Source organism: Capra hircus, chromosome 2, assembly GCF_001704415.2.
Source record: "Capra hircus breed San Clemente chromosome 2, ASM170441v1, whole genome shotgun sequence".
Taxonomy (NCBI): domain Eukaryota; kingdom Metazoa; phylum Chordata; class Mammalia; order Artiodactyla; family Bovidae; genus Capra; species Capra hircus.
The window spans coordinates 111,206,546-111,222,284 of record NC_030809.1 but is presented as its reverse complement, the minus strand read 5'-3'; the positions used below and the strand labels follow the sequence as shown (position 1 = coordinate 111,222,284).

Below are 15,739 nucleotides of genomic sequence, written 5' to 3'. Positions count from 1 at the left end.
GCGGGTGTGATGAGAGGGAGAAGCATGGAAGGGAGGAGTTACAAAAGGGCACAAGGAAACTTTTGAGGGTGATGGATAAAGGTCATTATCTAGGTTGTGGTGATGGTTTCATGAAGATTACATTTGTCAAACTTATCAAATCGTACACTTTAAATATATGCTGTATGTCAATTGTATCTCAATAAGGCCTTTAAAAATATGGTTTGTATCCATACATTGGAAAATAGTGTCACAGTTAGTAAAAATAAGAAAGATCCATGTGTATTGATATCAGGAGTTGGCTATGATATGTCATTAAACAGGAACAAATTGCAGAAAGGTATCTCTAGTATGGCCTCATTTTTATTAAGGAATTTCTATATGTGTACTACATATATATTCAGATCTTTGTTTTTATATACTCAGAGAAATGTCTGAAAAGGTCCCCATCATACTGATAATGGTGTTTATCTCAGGGATGGGCATGGGGATAAGAGATAGGGTAGAGGTGAAACTTTATAAGCATTAGTATTATTTGCATTTTGATTTTTAAAGATGGTAATGATGACCCTGTATGCGAGACAGCAAAAGAGACACAGATGTGTAGAGCGGACTTTTGGACTCTGAGGGAGAGGGAAAGGGTGGGATGATTTGGGAGAATGGCATTGAAACATGTATACTATCATGTAAGAAATGAATCGCCAGTATATGTTTGATGCAGGATTCAGGATGCTTGGGGCTGGTGCACGGGGATGATCCAGAGAGATGATATGGGGTGGGAGGTGGGAGGGGGGTTCAGGATTGGGAACTCATGTACACCCATGGTGGATTCATGTCAATGTATGGCAAAACCAGTCCAGTATTGTAAAGTAAAATAAATATAAAAATTAATAAAATTAAAAAAAAAGAATGCCCCCCATATACCTATTCCCATCTTACTATCTTATAGTCTTTGTTCTTAAATAATCTATTACAGCTCCTCATCGTAACAATTCTGAGTTATACCAAATCTTCATCTTCAAATAATAGATATAGGTTGTTAGTAAATGTTTAATGAGAGAAGTGAATTTTTTTTCCAGCAGCTGTGACCTCTATTACATTTTATGCAGAAATGGGAAGGCATTGATTCTTTTGTAAGTCATACCTTCCTAAGTGAGAAACTGACCTATTAATAAAAACAATCAATTTAAATGTTTATTACAGCCAAAAAGATAAGTGGAAATCCAGGAGTCAGAATTATAAATTAGTGTCAATAGTAGAAAAGATTTAATTGAAGTTAATTCAGTTATTGTCTGATACATCTATAACAGCTGTATTTTATCCACCCGAGACATTTTTTCACCAATTAACATCTCTAAAATCAGGATATTTCTTAAAATTGATAGCATCTTGCCATTGTAATTGGAAGTGTTTTTTCTTTCCTACTGGTACAGAAAATAATGCTATCTTAGATTTGATGAAATAGGATAATTATAATTTCAAAGTACATAATCTTAGTTGTATACTCTTTTGAGAACTATTACACTTATTTTACTAATACTAAAACTGAGAGACACAGAAAATCTAAATTACTTTCCACTCCATATATCAAGATTAACATTTGAGTATTTGTTATATTGTTAGAAAAGCATGAAAACCTTTTGTTATGTGGATAAATTGGCAACAGAAATAGAAAGTTGACCCAGAAAGAAGTACATGTGAACATATGGGAAAATATACAACAGTAAAAGAAATACAAATCAAAACAATTTGGTACCTTTTTAGATCTACTAAAATAATGCCAAAAATGAAAGAAAAAGAGTGAGAAATTTAAGGTAACACCCAATCCTGGTAGCTTTGTAAGTTAATACAATCTGGTTATATTTCTGTTTATTTTTTGACTCATCTGTTCTTTTATTTTTCTCTACTAACTTTTTGACTATACATCTTAAAATTATTTTTTAGATGTTATTTTAGAGCAACAGTTTCAAACATTGTGGTCTTAGGACCCCTGTACACAGTAAATTATTGAGGACCTCAAAACTTTTTATTTACATGGACTGTATATATTGATAAGTTCCATATTAGAGATTGAAACTGAACATTAAAAGTATTAATTTTAAAACAATAATAAATCCATTCTATGTTCATATAAATTACATATTTTAATGAAAATATCTGTGTGCTCCCAAAAAATATAGTTCAAGGAATGGCATTGTTTTAAATATTTGAGAGTCTCTTTAATATCTGACAATGGAAAAACCTGGATTCTTATATCTGCTTCTTCATTCAATCTGTTATGTCATGCTGTTTAAGTTGAATTATATAAAGAAAATTTGGTCTTACACAAATATGTACTTGTAAAGGAGAAGAGTTTTATAATAGCCTTTTATGATAAATTTATAAGCATGAGAAGTTTATAAGCTTAGTAGCAGTTTTTTAGTTGCAAATATAGAATGTGAAACCATATCAGTGAACTTTTGATATTCTGCTATATTATAAACCATTGTTGCACCTTATACTTTGAAGGAATCTTTTTTTAAACCTACGTATCATTTTATAATATCACACATGGATAATTTGGAAAGTTTAGTTCCCTGTTTTTTGTAGATTCAAATGATACATTTCATTAATAATCAGAAATCACATTTATTAATACACCATTATTCCCATCAGGAAAAATCTCTTTAAGTATTGAAAGCTATCAAACTCATGGTGGTAGACACAGTTTTTCCGTTTGAAAGCACATTTATCTTTGACAGCAAATACTGGTTTTTTTTCCTTAAAGTGATAGATAGGCTCATTTCATTTACTTTTAAGATGCCAAATACTCAAGTCTGAATAGCTGTAGTTTGTCTACAGTTGCTCTTTCAAGTAAATATAGCATTCCATGAAAAAAGCACCTAATTCAGTTCACAATGCAAACAGTTGTACAAGTGCTTTTCTACAAGTCAGTCATCTGTCTTCAGTGTGCAGCTTTTTGCATGCTTCCCAACACATTCTCCAGTGAATCGAATTTTTTAAAACAAAAACTGGCACATTCTTTATCATCCCCTGGCTGGTGGTATAGAATTGATGACTGCTAGTACAGTTCTTCCTTGACTTACAATGGGGTTATGTACAAATAAGTTGAAAATATTGTAAGTCAAAAATGCAACTAATATGTCTAGCCTACCAAACAGAATTTAGCCTGTCCTACCTTAAACATGCTCAGCACATTTACATTATCCTACAATTGGGCAATATCATCTAATACCACACATATTTTTAATAAATTGTTGAGTATCTTGTGTAATATATTGAAGGCTGTACTGAAAGTGAAAAACAGAAGGTTGTATTCGTACAGAATGGTAGTAAGTGAATTGATTGTTTATCTTTGTGATCACATGGCTGACTGGGAGCTGTAGGTCACTGCCAGTGCCTAGCATCATGAGATAGTATTATACCACCATGATTAGCCCAGAAAAAGATCACGATTCCAAGTACAATGTCTGCTAAATGCATATCACTTTTGCACCATTATAAAGTCAAAAAATCACAAATTGAACCATCATAAATCAGAGATCATCTATACACTTTGGTGCTACTGCCTCGTTTCATACTTGGGCAGTTGCAGTTTTACCCATTATTGCTCTTACACCATCAGTGCAAATGTTACACAGTGAAAAATGCAAATGACAGTATTATTATGAAAATAGTTTTGACTTAATGAACTACCTGAAAATGGGTCACACTTGGAGAACCACAATTCCAGACATTGCTGTGTGCTTCCTCAACTTCATACAAGTCCACTTAGAATTAATGTTTTTACAACATTATATGTCAGTAAAATGTAAAAACCTTACAACAGTGTGATTCTACTTAGTCATGCAGTGTTTGCTTTATTGTGGTTATATAGTTTACTTCTATAGCCCTCTAGTGGCTCAGACAGTAAAGAATCTGCCTGCCATGCAAGAAATGTGGGTTCAATCCCTGGGTCAGGAAGATCCCCTAGAGAAGGGAATGGAAACCCACTCCAGTATTCTTGCCTGGGGAAGGAATCTCATGGACAGAGGAGCTTGGGGGGCTACAGTCCATGGGGTTGCAAAGAATCAGACACAGCTGAGCAACTAACACATACTTTTACTTCTATACATGTTATAAACTTTGTAATTCATTATTTTTGCTGTATATAGTTAGTAATTTTTAAGAGTAATTAAGAAAGAATTTTTATTGTCTTTTAGATTTAGTCACATATTTATCGCTTGTGGTCTCTTTAGTCTACCTCTATGTAGTACCATTCTCCTTTAGTCTGAAAAAATTTCTGGTCATGTAGATTCTGCTGGTAACAAATTCTCTCAAGTTTTATATACCTGAAGATATCTCTGTTTTTAAATTTTGAAAGATATCCTCACTGCATATAGAAACCAAGGTTGACAGATTTTTTTTCTTTTTTTAACTTTTATTGGAGTATAATTGGTTTACAGTTTTGTGCTCGCTTCAGGTATACAGCAAAGTGAATCAGTTATACATATACATATATCCACTCTTTTTTAGGTTCTTTTCCCATATAGGTCATTACAGAGTATTGAATAGAGTTCCCTGTACTGTATCAGTTCAGTTCAGTCGCTCAGCCGTGTCCAACTCTTTGCGACCCCATGAATTGCAGCACTCCAGGCCTCCCTGTCCATCACCAACTCCCGGAGTTCACCCAAACTCACGTCCATCGAGTCAGTGATGCCATCCAGCCATCTCATCCTCTGTCGTCCTCTTCTCCTCCTGCCCACAATCCCTCTCAGCATCAGAGTCTTTTCCAATGAGTCCACTCTTCATATGAGGTGGCCAAAGTACTGGAGTTTCAGCTCCAGCATCATTCCCTCCAAAGAAATTCCAGGGTTGATCTCCTCTAGAATGGACTGGTTGGATCTCTTTGCAGTCCAAGGGACTCTCAAGAGTCTTCTCCAACACCGCAGTTTAAAAGCATCAATTCTTCGGTGCTCAGCCTTCTTCACAGTCCAACTCTCACATCTATACATGACTACTGGAAAAACCATAGCCTTGACTAGATGGACCTTTGTTGTCTCTGCTTTTGAATATGCTATCTAGGTTGGTCATAACTTTTCTTCCAAGGAGTAAGCGTCTTTTAATTTCATGGCTGCAGTCACCATCTGCACTGATTTTTGAGCCCCCAAAATAAAATCTGACACTGTTTCCACTGTTTCCCTATCTATTTCCCATGAAGTGATGGGACCAGATGCCATGATCTTCGTTTTCTGAATGTTGAGCTTTAAGCCAACTTTTTCACTCTACACTTTCACTTTCATCAAGAGGCTTTTTAGTTCTTCTTCACTTTCTGCCATAAGGGTGGTGTCATCTGCATATCTGAGATTATTGATATTTCTCCCAGCAATCTTGATTCCAGCTTGTGCTTCTTCCAGCCCAGCGTTTCTCATGATGTACTCTGCATATAAGTTAAATAAGCAGGTGACAACAGGTCCTTATTAGGTATCTATTTTATATACAGTGTTATGGATGTGTCAGTCTCCCAGTTTATCCCTTCTCCCTTTGCCCCTGCCCCGCCGCTCCCTCCCCCCGCCGCCCCCCCCCCCCAGTAACCATAAAAGTTTGTTTTCTGAATCTAGTGTGGTTCTTACTTCTATAGCATGGTATTTTGGGGGTCTTAACTGAATACCTAAGGTGTTCAAAATGGTCTCTGGCTTAGCCAGAACTCTAGCATCTCCAAGCACTGCACTGCACAATCTATGCAGACTTCAGTGGCCCTCCTCTTTGTCCAGCCCTCTCTTCTTCAGTATTCCGCCACGCAAAGCCTCACCATCTCAGGGGCTCTGAACCCTGATTTCTGCCTTCTTAACTCACAAAGCTGTCACTCAGTGAGACAGCCAGGCTCTTCTTGGACTCCCCTCTGTACCACAGTCTAGAATATGAACTAGACAGAAAGCCAGGGTAAACACCTTTTGTGTTTCTCTTCTTTTAAGGATCACAGTCCTCTGCTGTCTGAAGTGTAGTCCAGTGCCTAAAAAGAGTTGCTTCATATACTATTTTATCCAGATTTATTATAGTTTATGGCAGAAAGATAAGCCTGTTTCTAGGTACTCTGTCATGGTCAAATCACAGATCCTATACAACAGTTTTAAGTCCTGTTAATAATTATGAAGATTTTGTAGCTCTATAGAAGTGTTTGTGTGTGTGTACCCAAACATACAGGAAGGGAACTTGAAAAATTAAGAATTGTTAATTGATTAGGATGTTTAACAAAAGGTCAGACTTCAGATTTTTCTGTTACTATAATTGTGACTAAGTAATAAAATGACTTTGTTATGGAATTAAAGATTATTGAAATAGTTTTAGGCTAAAACTATTTAACTTTATTTCTTCCTTTTACTTTAGAATATTTTATTTTTAATTTCACTAGGCACCTAATACATTCCTTAAATTTATCTTTATTCTATTCTGTAATAACACTTTTACATGCACAGTAAATGACAAAGACAAAAACATTTTATATGCATAGCTTACACTGGGTACTTTGTTTTATATCTAACTGATTGTTAAAAATTATAATAGGAAGTGGCACCACATTCAGCAGAGTTTTCTATAAGTAGGATCCTCAGAAACATTAGTACCTAAGCTAAGTGACTGTGGAGAGTGTGTGTGTGTGTTAACTTTTTGAAACCAAACCAAATGCACGATTAGATTGTTATTGCCATCAACTTAAAGCTAAGCAAGGACCCATCATTCACTGATACTATGTATCAGTTCAGTTCACCCGCTTAGTTGTGTCCAGCTCTTTGCGACCAGATGGACTGCAGCATGCCAGTCTTCCCTGTCCATCACCAACTTAGGGAGCCTGCTCAGACTCATGGCCATTGAGTCAGTCCAACCATCCAACCATCTCATCTTCTGTCGTCCCCTTCTTTACCACCTTCAATCTTTTCCAGCATCAGGGTCTTTTCCAGTGAGTGGTTCTTCACATCAGGTGGCCAAAGTATTGGAGTTTCTGCTTCAGCATCAGTCCTTCCAATGAATATTCAAGGTTGATTTCCTTTAGGATTGACTGGTTTAATCTCCTTGCAGTCCAAGGGACTCTTAAGCGTCTTCTCCAACACCACAGTTCAAAAGCATCAATTCTTCGGTGCTCAGCTTTCTTTATAGTCCAACTCTCACATCCATACATGACTACTGGAAAAACCATAGCTTTGAAGAGATGGACCTTTGTCAGAAAAGTAATGTCTCTGCTTTTTAATATGCTGTCTAGGTTGGTCATTGCTTTTCTTCCAAGGAGCAAGCATCTTTTAATTTCATGGCTGCAGTCACCATCTGCAGTGATTTTAGAGCTCAAGAAAGTAGTCTGTCACTGTTTCCATAGTTTCCCCATCTATTTACCATGAAGTGATGGGACCAGATGCCATGATCTTCATTTTCTGAATGTTGAGTTTTAAGCCAACTTTTTCACTCTCCTTTTTCACTTTCATCAAGAGGCTCTTTAGTTCTTCTTCACTTTCTGCCATAAGAGTGGTATCATCTGTCTATCTGAGGTTATTGATATTTCTCCCAGCAATCTTGATTCCAGCTTGTGCTTCATCCAGTCTGGCATTTCACATGATTCATTCTGCATATAAGTTAAATAAGCAGGGTGACAATATGTAGGCTTGACATACTCCTTTCCTGATTTGGAACCAATCCATTGTTCCATGTCCAGTTCTAACTGTTTCTTCTTGACCTGCATACAGATTTCCCAGGAGGCAGGTCAGGTGGTCTGGTATTCCCATCTCTTTAAGAATTTTCCGCAGTTTGTTGTGATCCACATAGTCAAAGGCTTTGTACTGTGTATATAGAAGGAATATAAAATTGCACACACACGGACACATATGAACTGAACTCACAGGACTTATGACTACTCCAAAATTATGATTTTATTCTACTAGCCATGTTGTGAAAATTTTCTTTTTAAAAATCCTGTCTTTTTAAGATTTTTTTTCTCAAATTCAAGTTTTCAGGAGAAATACTCAATACATTTTATATTTTCTTCTCAATTCTCTTATTTAGGAAAATATATATTCTTTTTTATTATAAAGATTGCTGGGTTTTCTCCCAAAGGATAATGTAAAGTTTTAATGACCATTGTTATGTATCTTAAACATACAGTATAGTTTTTTAATAAATATTTTAAAAATTATCTCTAATTGAAGCAGCTTTAAAATATTAAGGAAATTTTAAGGCAGTTACTCTTTTTTTAAACTTTTTATTTTGTATTGGGATGTAACCAATTAACAATGTTGTGATAGTTTCAGGTGAACAGTGAAGAAACTCAGCCATACGTATACATATATCCATTCTCCCCCAAACTCTGCTCCCATCTAGGCTATAAGGCAGTTACTCTTAATTCCATAATTCTGCTATAATTGTTTTTATTTTATCCAGTGTGTGTGTGTGTGTGTGTGTGTGTGTGTGTGTGTATAGTTGTGATTATAATACATATACAGTTTAGGGACCTGCATTTTAACCTCATGCTATTTCATATACACTTTTCCATATTTTTAAATAACCTTCATATGTATCGTTTTAAATGTCTACATAATATTCCTTTGAGTTGCAATAATTTTTCCATTATCCTATCACTGAGGTTGTTTACAATTTTTTGCTATTATATTTGGTATTCCAGTGAATACTGTTGTACAGGTACTTTTCTGTTATATTGGCTTCATTACAGTAAATTCCCAGAAGTATAATTTGCAAGTCAAACAGTATAAACCATTTTCTTCCTTTAGTTGTGGTGGTGGTGGTTGTTAAATACCTGATTGTTTTCAGTTTGTTTGTTAGTTAGCTGTCTCTATGCTTAAATTCTATTATAATTGTATTTATTATAAACCTGAATGATTTTTATTGCTGTCTGTTGGGCTTGGGCATACATGAATCAGACTCTTCTAATATAAGAACAGCCATAAAGCAGCAGGTCTGGAGGAAGTCCCCATAAATACAGTAGAAACATTTTATAGGTTTCTGAGGGGATTCTGTAACTATATAGTGGAAAATCTGTTCTGTTGGGGCTTAGGGTATAATATTCTCCTCTCTTAGCAGTTAAGAAAATGAAGCAACATAAAAAACAGTGTAAGGAAGTTAGAGAAATTTAAGAAATAACTGAGTCTATTAAATACTCAGGAAGAAGCAAGTTTTACAATTTAAAACAAATGTGTAAAGCTAAAAACCACATATACTCTTTTTGTCTCAGAGCTTGATTTTTTTAACAGGAAAATGGACTGTTATATTTTCCTTCTTATATTTTTTTAGAAATTTATAGATGAGAAACTTATCCCCAGCTTTAATAATACTATTTTTTCAACAAATGATTTCTTGCCTTTAATATCATAACTGTAATCTAATAATATTCTCTGTAATTTTTATGTACAGAATATAAAATGTATTTATCAACTCCAAGTTATATATGTGATTGCTCACATATGTTAAAATAAGTCAAAGGAAAAATGTGTTTCAATCTCATTCATTAAAGCAAGTGATAAAGCTGTTTAGTGATTATTTGATTTGTAAATAATTGAGTTTTTTAAATAACATCTGTGAAACTCTGATTTTTACATTATCATATACTTTTCCTAGGAACTTCAGTATATTGGTTCTGATTCATCTAATAAGTAATTTCTCACCTTTCACTAATGTACTTATAACCAGGTCACTAGAATATACCTGTCATATCTGATTGCATAAGCATGACTTAAAATAGTACCAAGCTTGTCATCATTCCACCCAAAGCAACCCCTTGTTCTGTCATTGTTGCCCCCACTGTCCTCAGTACTCAGTTTTAATACTGTAGAATCATTCCTGACTCTCAGTCTTCTCTTCCCTCAATACTAGTTAATCTCCAGATCAACTCCCTCTACTCTTTCTTTCTGTTTTCCATTGCTGCCACCTTATTACTCATTACTCCTATACCACTGCAACAGACTTGAATTTTGCATATGTAATTTTATTGTTTAGAAAAGTGGTTTATTCCAGGAAACTGCATCACTTACTACTTACAGTCTTACCTATTAAAAAAAAAAGAAATGCAGATTTTGTAAAAACAAAAGAAAAAATCACCGTTTTTGTATAAAGTTACTTCTATTTCAAGAAAGGTATTTTGGTAGCAGAAAATAATATTCTCTCATATAGAGTAAATTATGAACCTGAAAATACTTAAGTCCCAGATCTTAGAAGGATGACCTTCTAATATGCTGTGTCAAGTAGTCTATCATTTAAGCATAAGTAAATCCATACACAGAAATTAAGGCAGCTAATAAGAAAAGTGTAAAAGGAATATTAAAAAACTTTTAAAGAATGCCCTGTTCATAAATTAACAAAAAGGTTAAGCTTTAGAATAAAACACCGGAAACCATACCAGCTCCCAGATAAATAGGCACCATAGTGCTCCTTGGACATTACTTCAGCAATCATTTCCGAAAGGTGGCTGGGGCTTGCAACACAACCAAATTTAAACAGAAGAACTGTAGGAGTTACAGGATTATACCAGCACTATCAGAAGGAACATCTGACACAAAATATATTCATTTGATATGGGATTTGTTTGTATCCTTTGTTTTTGACTAATCTAGAATGAAAGATGTATCCCTTCGCACTCTTTTTCTGCCTTCTTCAGTTATAAAACATGTTTTATAATCTTTATTTTTTTGAAAGGGATCACATGCAATGGTCAAAAGAAGAAGAAGAAGAAGCCAGAAAAAAAGTAGAGGAAAACTCAGCTGTGCGAGTCCATTTGGAAGAGCAAGGTAAGCAGCTATATGTAGCTCCTGGAGCCTGGCTTTTCTGTTTGACCTCCCACTGATTCAGTTCACACCTTAGTCTCTTTTCCTCCTAATTGTGTCACCATTTTAGAGAGTTCTTAGCTTCTGCCTATGCTAATTTACTTGTTCCCTTAGGAGAATTCCCAGTCATTCCAGTGTAGTGAAACCAAAGTTAATGAAATAAATTATGTACTCACCCTATATGTACTTGCTCTTTTGATAGTCATATTATTGCTTTCTCTGGGAGATAGGCAAAGGTGGCATTTCAAGCAAGATAGGAAAACACAATTTAAAAAATTTCCTGTTTGTTACGCATCTTTTAGTATGCTATTGTGCATTTCAACTACTGGGAATAGTCAATGAATTCAAAAACTTTGAGCAAGGAAGGTAAAGTCATATCAAAATGTTGCTGGTCTTTTAAGATGAACACAAAGTTTCAATAACGATTTAAGCTATTTTTCTTAGAGGCCTTTGATGTTTAGAGTTTAATTTAGGTAAGGCCTTGCCAACCTTCAAAAATGGTCTCTAAAATATTGCCCTATTGTGTAATCACCAAGCCAGAAAATAATAAGTATGGGTGAAGATGTGGAGAAATGAAACCCTTGTGCACTACTGGTGTAATTATAAAATGGTACAACCTCTACTGAAAACAATATTTAAGTTCCTCCAAAAATTAAAAATGGAACTACCATATGATCTGGCAGCCCCACCTCTGGATATATAGCCAAAAGAATTGAAAGAGATACCCAAAAGGTCTTAAAGGAATATTTGCATACCTTTGTTCATAGCAACACTATTCACAGTAGGCAAAAGGTAGAAATAGCCCAAATGTCCAGCAGGTAAACTGATAAACAAAATGTGGTCTATTCATACGGAATATTATTCAGCCATAAAAATAAATGGAATCCCTGTCACATGCCATATAATCTGGATGAACTTTGAGGACACTATGTTAGGTGAAATAAGCTAGTCACAAAAAAGGCAAATACTATATGAGTCCACTAATATGAGGTATCTAAAGTAGTCAGATTCATAGAAACAGAAAGTTGCATGGTGGTTAGCAAGGGCTTAGAAGAATGGGAAACAGAGTTGTTGTTTAGTGAGTATAGAGTTTTGGATCTGCAGTGAAAAAATTATGGGCATCTGTTTCACAGCAATGTAAATACACTTAACACTGCTGGACTGTTCACTTTAAAATGGTTAGGATGGTGAATGTTATGTGTTTTTTTAACCACTTTTTTTTTTTTAAGACACTAAGACAATTTCACCTCTGTCCTACTCACTGAGTAGCTGGGGATCCACAGACAGTTGGCCCAACCCTTACACTCTTTTCTAGAGAGAATTTTCTGCCTTGTTTTTTTAAAATGATTTCTCCTTTAAAACAAGTTGTTTTGTTTTGTTTTCTTAAAAAAAAAATACAGTTTATTGGTATACCAAATACCCACAGAAATTAACACAATTTATAAATGAATTTTCACAAAACTCAGTGAATTTTCCCAATACCCTTATTCAGAAACAGAAAATGATCAGTAATCCAGAAACTTCCTCATGTTGTGTCCCAATTACTTTCCTAAACCCCTAAGACTCCACATAGAGCACCCACTATTCTGGCTACCAATACCATAAATTAGTTTTTCCAGAACAGCTTGGTTCTGGTCATCATCATTTCTCAATCACACATGTAGCAATATCAGTGTACTTGTTAGCTAGAACAAGAGGCAGCAAACTGTGGCCATGGGCCAAATCCAGCCCACTGCCTGGTGGGATGATTTGGGAGAATGGGAATTCTAACATGTATACTGTCATGTAAGAATTGAATCGCCAGTCCATGTCTGACGTAGGGTGCAGCTTGCTTGGGGCTGGTGCATGGGGATGACCCAGAGAGATGTTGTGGGGAGGGAGGTGGGAGGGGGGTTCATGTTTGGGAACGCATGTAAGAATTAAAGATTTTAAAATTTAAAAAATTAAAAAAAAAAAAATTAAAATAAAATACAAAAAAAAAAAAGTTTTATTGGAGCACATACTCATTTGTTAACATTGCCCATGGCTGCTTTAGAGGTGTATCTAAAGAGTTGAATAGTTGCAAAAGACTCTATATAGCTCACACAGACTACTTATTATCTGGCCCTTTACAGAAAAAGTTTGCCAACTCCTGAGACAGAATTTTGTTTCCACATTGATCAGCTGTCCTAAAACTCCCCAGGGAGAAATGTTTGCATTCCTCCTCTGTTCAAGCCAAGTATAGTAAAAATCACTAACCCCACTGGTAGTTAACTATGGTTCTGGTGACTTTAGTCTACACTTGAGGCTAAAGTTTGAAGCAAAAGGTGCTGTTGAAACTGAGCTAGTGAAACAGCCCTCATTAACTGCCCTTTACCAGTCAAGGGGGCAGTGTGGCCCTATCTTATCCCCTGGTATCATTTGCTGTCCCTCAGAGCTAGTTTTCCTTCCTGACCATAAGCATGAATGTGTCCTGAAGGATGAACAGGAAAGAAGAGCACCTGATCCACAGTGGAACCATTCTATTTTTATGAGCTCCAGCCATGCAGTCCCAGAATGGGATGTGGCCAGGGAGTGTTGGGGTTGGATTTGAGAGTGCATACCAGTGGCAGTTCTGCTTACAAATCAGCCAACATTGCATTCCTTTGCAGGAACTCTGTCACACTGTTTCTGAGGAAGTATAATTTTGCTTCTTTGCCAGCAGCTGCACAGACATATTTTCCACATTACTCAAGCTTCTGCTAGTGGCCACCTGGATATGACAGAGAGAATCAAGCCTAAACAGAATTAAAAGATATCAGTCATCTTAATTCTTTTCCAGGAAGTTAAAAATTATCCATAGTTTATTTCCTGAGAATATGAAAAACCAAGGATTTTTTTCTCATGCTCTTATGAGTATTTCTGTTTAGAACATAAATAGATGAGCAGTGCTGATAATGTTCCCTTAAAATGCTCTATATGTGGCTGCCTGTTTTGGCCTATTTATGTTAACAATGAACTTGAGTGAAGCTAATGAGGAGGTTATTTTCAGGCCTTGGAAACCGCAGTAAAGGAAAATGACAGTTCCCACAGAACCATAATGTGACTGAAATAGAAAGGTGGTGACTGGCCTTTCTCTATAGAAGCAGGAAAAGTAAGCTGGAGAGGACTGATGATACTCCTTTGAAGCATTTGGTTTGCTTATTAATATGTCCAGTCTCTTTCTGAGCAAGTTTTCTGGCTGCTGTGGAGACACAGAAAAAAAGAATTCATTTAAAAATGCCTCCCAGTGATCGAGGCTTCTGTTGGGTCCCTACCCCCCTAATGCTACTCAGTGCAGTGGACTTTATACATGTCAGAGAACCGCTTCAAGGAGAGGAACCCACAGTGAGGGTGACCATTACATCATACTTAAGCAAGGTTGCACAGAGCAGCAACCAAGGCAACTGCTGAGCGTGGCGAAGAAAGAAAGAAAACTTCTGTCCTGAGGAACCATGTTGAGTGACAGGACATTACAGTGAGACCAGATACATACCCAGCCACCCACTCCAGTCTCCACCAGGAATCATCAACCTTCAGATCTGCAGAAGCCTTGGTGAGGCTCCTAATTGGATATTTAATGTCTCTGATGAATATAGGTCAAGGTGAAGAGATCCATTTAAAAGCTCTATTCCCAAACGTTGTGAAAACCCAAAGGAAGCTGTGACCCGGTTCTTCTCCCACTGCCCCTGTTAACCACTGGCTCTCTCTTTTTTATATATATTTATTTGTTTGGCTGCACAGGTTCATAGTTGTGGCATGTGGGATCTTATTCCCCAACCAGAGATCAAACCCAGGCCCTCTGCATTGGGAGCACAAGAGTCTTAGCTACTGGACCACCAGGGAAGTCCCTACCATCTCTTCTTATCCAGGAGGGTCCTAAATCTTTAAAAAAGCCAATTTTCTCTCATCGCAAAGTATTCCACTTACAGAATAGTATATAGCATGAGCCTTGTTTACTGATTTTATCTTACTTATTGTAATGCCACCAGGAGGAGGTACTGGTTGTTCTCCCATGCTGACCAGCTCTCTGGCACCTTCCTTTTGGTCTCTTTGTGTGTCAGTCTCTCCTGTCACTCCCAATTCCCGTTTCTCATCTATCGTCTCAGCTGTTGGTGAGAACTGAAGTCCGGAAACACCCTCACAATTCTGAAAATAAGAACTTATCTTTCACAAGTGAGACAGTCTTTTGCTGTACAGTGGCTGACATCTTCATTCCTGTGATTAAAATGTAAAGCATCTAGGCTATCATTAGCAATATTTCTTTCAATTAGACGCTCAGATTAATGATTTGTGATTCCACATTTCCTTTTGGTAATTTATTTTAAATTTTATAATGGCTCAGACTTCTTTTTAAAGCAGATTAATTCAGAGAAATGAGAAAGATACATTTGGCAGTTTTTGAGTTAATATGATTATATTTTTAATTTCCTAAAAACATTTCCAGTGTGTTATATCTCAGCTGATAATTAAGCAAATGTAATGGGTTTTTTAAACTTAATAACAAATGCAGCTGCTATTTTTACTTTAAAATACCCTTGTAAATAACTATCTACCTAGGGTGAATTACCTATGTCAAGAAAAATAGTAAAAGAATCCCACTATACCTTCCTTTGTGAATACCTTGCCACTTGAGAGTGTTCTGTGTGAGAAAAAATAAAGTAGCTTAAAGTTTTGTGTCCTGATAAATTTAGAGTACTTGTTTATAGGTCAGCTTTGGTTGTTAATTTCATACTGTGCTCAGACTTTAAATTTCATAACTTTTAAGAGTTTTATTTTATTAGACAATTAACTTTATCAATAACATGTGGAAATTTCCAACTTTGAGAGCTTAGGTGTTTGTGTAATTGATGTACAAAAACAGCTTTAAAATGACTTTTGTTACATTGCAACTTAGAATAAATTTTCATAATTTGTACTAATATGTCAGATACATAGGTGGCTTAATTCAGTTTTTTTAGTTGTGATAT

General features: G+C 35.9%; 1 protein-coding gene across 3 annotated transcripts in view; it reads left to right on the top strand.

Annotated features, from left to right (window-relative positions):
- METTL8 (methyltransferase like 8) overlaps nt 1-15,739 on the top strand; it is an 84,675-nt gene that overhangs the window by 47,782 nt on the left and 21,154 nt on the right. For all 3 annotated transcript variants that reach the window (XR_001919695.1, XM_005675973.2, XM_018064542.1), the window contains exon 3: nt 10,645-10,736. Coding sequence is in view for 2 of the 3 variants with exons in the window: in XM_005675973.2 (XP_005676030.1) it covers nt 10,645-10,736 (92 nt within the window). In the remaining variant the exon portion in view is untranslated. The remainder of the gene's footprint in view (nt 1-10,644; nt 10,737-15,739) is intronic.